At 54.8% G+C, this 4,452-nt stretch overlaps 1 protein-coding gene across 1 annotated transcript in view; it reads left to right on the top strand.

The window, feature by feature from the left end:
• The first annotated feature begins 1,098 nt into the window (after positions 1 to 1,098).
• The window catches only part of NODAL (nodal growth differentiation factor), a 7,485-nt gene continuing 4,131 nt past the window's right edge, over positions 1,099 to 4,452 (top strand). Inside the window, exon 1 of the mRNA XM_008586449.1 lies at positions 1,099 to 1,331. Within this exon, the coding sequence (XP_008584671.1) occupies positions 1,136 to 1,331 (196 nt within the window). The 5' untranslated portion in view covers positions 1,099 to 1,135. The remainder of the gene's footprint in view (positions 1,332 to 4,452) is intronic.

The following is a 4,452-nucleotide window of genomic DNA, read 5'->3' as shown; positions in this document are numbered from 1 at the left end:
TGGGGCAGGGATTTACATTTCTTTAAAAGTAATTCCAGCCCTGACTTGACTTTGCACCTGGAAAGGAGGCAAGGATCACTCTTGTGCAGATAAGGAAAACAGGCCCTGAGACATGGGAATGAGTGGTTCTAAGCTGAAACACAGGTCTCCTGTGGTCCTGCTACAGCAGGCAGGGACTGCAGGACATGGGTGACATAGGCAAAAAGGGCAACACCTCCCCCCCATCACTGGGGTGAGGACAGCCGGACGTCTACAGGATCACCCCCTTCATCTGCCCCAGGCTCCAGCTTCTGCTGAACGCTCCCTTTTCAGACAGAGGAGTCTCCTGGTCCCTCCCATCCTCTGTCTTCCCTAGGAAACACTCCAATATTTGAGGCAGGTTTTTGTCTCTGTGAGCCTTCATCTGAGCTCACCTGTGTCCAGCAACCCCCAGTACACCCAGTAGTTTCCCAGAGGCTGGCCCTCCAGACAGGCCCCGCCAGAGAAGGCCAGGGGTGCTCCCAGAGGCCGCCTCCACAGTGTCCAGGAAGTCTGCCCCCAGCCAGGCTGGGCCAAAGCATCCCAATGTGGGGCCACAGCCTGCTGAGAGCCCGAGGGTCCCAGCATTCCCTCCTGCCAGAGAAGGCCAGGGGTGCTCCCAGAGGCCGCCTCCACAGTGTCCAGGAAGTCTGCCCCCAGCCAGGCTGGACCAAAGCATCCCAATGTGGGGCCACAGCCTGCTGAGAGCCCGAGGGTCCCAGCATTCCCTCCCTGCTTCTTGATGAGTCAGACATCCATTCGGAGCCCCGACGGACAGGAAGGGCAGGGATCCCAGGTGAGGCAGAGGAAGGAAGCCACGATTCCGACCTGGGAGTCTGCCCGGAGGAGCCTGCTCTGCGTCAGCAATAAGGTCTCTAGGACCTAGAGGAGTAGGGTGCTGGGGTGCCCAGACCCGGCCTCTGGATCCAAGCCCTCCTCCCCACCAGACTGAGGCCTCACTCGCCCCCAGCAGGAGTCCCTCTTGTCCCCCACCCCCGGGGGGGCGGGTTATATGACCTTAAAGCTTCCCGGGTGGGAGGAAGCACAGAGGCGGGGCGGCTGCGGAGGCCCAGGATAAAAGGGGCGAGGCGCTGCCTTCAGGGCCAGCCAGTCCACCATGCACGCCCACCGCCTGCGGATCTTCCTGCTGCACGCCTGGTGGGCCGTGCTCCAGGCGGGCGCCGCGACGGTGGCCACCGCGCCCCTACGTCTGCGGGGACAGCCCTCGTCGCCGTCCCCTCTCGCGTACATGCTGAGCCTCTACCGCGACCCGCTGCCCCGGGCGGACATCATCCGCAGCCTGCAGGCGCAAGGTAGGCTGCCCGCCCCGGCGGGCGGCTGGGGGGCGCGTGCGGGGCCTGGCTCTGCCGGGTGGTCCGCCCCTGCAGACTCAGGGCGCAGGGTTAGTGGCTGGGCAGTATCCGTGGTCGAGGGGGCAGGGGATTCCAGCGTCCAGGGTATGTCCCCGACTGGGACCACCGCCTCCTGGGTCTTGGCTGGGGGAGTGTAGAGCTCAGTCCTGGAGGGTGGGAGCCTGATCGCGCCGCTTCTCCTCTGTGCGGTCTGGAAGTTCCGTGACCTCTGGGTGCCTCAGTTTACGCACCTGTAGAATAGGGCGATAGCACAGTACTTACCTTATGAGACCGTGGAGGGGCCTGGGTGACGACGCACATAAAACGCTCAGGTGGGAGCCCGGCACATAGCAATGATGGGTCGTTATTGTTGCCGTAATTGTTTTGTTCGGGGTTTTGTAGCTGTTTTTGAGAGTGAGGGTAAATGGGACCCGGGGTCTGGCTTGGGAGTGTCTCAGGCTGAGGCATGTAACGTTAAAGATTAGGGCTCACAGATCCAGGATTAAGGAATTGAGGCTGCTTTGGGTCCTCAAGCCCGGGCTGGGAAGGTGTCAAGTGTCCCGCGTTGACGGCGGGTTCGGGGCCTAAATTTGAAGGGGGGCGGGTTTTGAGGACCGCAGTGACCTCGAAGACGTGGCAGCCCATGCCGAGCGCGGTGGACAGGTGCGTGCTGAGGAGAGAACACAGCGCACATCCCACCGCCCGGGCAGCCCCTGCACCCCGCGCCTCCCTCCGTCTGCGGGGGCCAGACGGCCCTCCCCGGGGCTGGGGCGCAATCCACATCCGCTAATCTTCGCGACCGGCCGCCCGCTGGCCCCTCGTGGCCTGGGGGCGGGTCACCTAGCTCCCGCGTCTGGGATCAGACGGCCGGTGACCTTCTCCGGAAGGGTCATCTGGGGACCAGCCAGACAGGGACACCCCGGGGGGGCGGGGCAATAAGAAATTTGCTGGAGTGCCGGCCCCTCCTCCAGAAAGCGAGGAGCAGCCGGGGTGGGATGGGGCAAAGGGACGAGGGTGCACTTTTCCAGTTCACTCCTTTCTGGAAAACTTGCAAAGGTTTGTGCGGTGATTGGACGTAATGGGAACCTGAAACACTGGGCTCTGGTTCCTCAAACCCTGTGTGTCCCTGGCACGTCACTTGACTTCTCTGGTTTCCCATTTGTAAATAAGGGGACTACTCTCTTTGAGTTTGCGTGTGTATGTAAATATACATTAAAAAATTTACCATTTTAACCATTTCTAAGTGTGCAGTGGCCTTGAGTAATTCGGTTTCCACATCTGCAAATGGTGAAGAGTGGGGAGGCTTTAAGGAGACAATTGCTTGTAAAACGCTTGGTGTGTGGGAAGCACTACTGGTGAGGATCCTTATAATTTATAATAATGTAGAGTGGGCATTCAGAGTTCCTGACCCTTCCTCAGTCAGCTTCACCATCTTGTTTGAGGCCTCTGAGGGCATGAGCCCAACCACTTCCTTTTTTAGAACTGGAGGTGGGTCGGGATGTCACTGGGGCCTGCATCGCCAAGTCTGCATTCAGCTCACGGATGGGTTTCAGGGTGTCCATGAACCCCTTCCTCATAACCACCTTAAAATCACATTTGTTGTATTAGTAGGTGGATGCATTTTTTTCTGGGGAGAACATTCTTACCTTGCATCAGGCATCAGTGGTTACAACAAAAGATTAGTAACCCCTATTCTAAGGTGAAACATAGCCAGATCTAGGAGAACCTGTGGGCACTGTGTCTCAACGAACACTGGCAAGGTGAGGTTGGGGCAGTGTCATGGAGTCACAATTCCTCCGGTAGGGAGGAGCAGTCTCTTCCCTACCCCTCCATGTACACTCCCCCATCATTTACAAAGGACTTTGCACCCCTATAAAGGTCCCTCACCACCTGGCCTGACATCTTCATTTCTAACTTTTGGACCTGGGCAATAAGGACTTGGTTGATGACAGCCAATGTTTATTGAACTTTGGTTGTTGTGCAAAACTTTACATGCATTGTCTCAGTTAATCTAACACCCCTATGAGGCAGATACTGTTACTATCTCCCTTTTACGAAGAGAGAAACTGTGGCCCAGAGAAGGAAAGTAACCTGACCAGTGTCAAACAGCATGTGGCAGAATTTGAGCCATTGCTGGGAGACTCTGGGGCCCCTGCTCTTAATCATTAAGTAGGAGTGCCTTCCTCTAAAAGGCCATTTGCAGACACTTGAGATAAAATATTTTTAAGGCCAAGAGTTGCTCAGGATGGTCAGGTGATGCACAGTGGGTAATGGGCAATGTCGGCCTCCTCTCCACACCTCTGAGGAGAGTTGCTAGTCAGGGGCCGGTTATTGCCTCCTGTAGGTGCTAATGAGGAGGGAAGTAGAAGCTAAGTGAAAAAGAGCAGCTGGAGATGGGCTGGGAGAAGCCACCAGGAGGCTGATTCTGGGAATTGCCCCTTTATAATACAGGCTGGATTTCCCAGAGAAATTCACTTACTGTCAGACCAAAGATGTTCTGTGAGACAATTAAAAAAAATCTGTTATGTGGTCCTCCCAGATCAGACTTAAATCAGAGATCATCATTACCCCTGGGATCTACTCACAGAAAGGTTACAGACTCCCAGTTTTTATTTTTATTTTATTCTTTTGGTGGCTGGCTGGTATAGGGATCTGAACCCTTGACCTTGGTGTTACAAGGCTGTGCTCTAACTAACTGAGCCAACCAGCCAGCCTGTTTTTGTTTCTAATGAATAACCCATGACTTTTATTTAGCAATAAACCTTCAAACCTCTTTATTTCCCTGGGTCCTTGTGATAATGCAGAGACAGGGAATACATTATTATTCCCATTGCAAAGAAGAGGAAACTGAGTTTTAAGAAAGTTAAAGATCATTTTTAAGTGAACTGAAAGTCCACAAATATGTGCTATTCCCAGCCATAAAATGAAAATAATCCAGGATTAAAATCAATGGAATGTGCTAACCCCCTTCTCATCAGTTTGGGTTTGGTTGTCTTGGGTGGGTGGAACAGAGCTAGGTGTGTGTGTGTTTGTGATATCTGTGTGTCTGCCTCAGGTGTGTGAATGACGTGGGGCAGTACTG

Source organism: Galeopterus variegatus, unplaced genomic scaffold (genome assembly GCF_000696425.1).
Source record: "Galeopterus variegatus unplaced genomic scaffold, G_variegatus-3.0.2 Scaffold3995, whole genome shotgun sequence".
Classification (NCBI taxonomy): Eukaryota; Metazoa; Chordata; class Mammalia; order Dermoptera; family Cynocephalidae; genus Galeopterus; species Galeopterus variegatus.
Note: the sequence above shows the minus strand (reverse complement) of the source record. Positions and strands in the feature narration are given on the sequence as shown.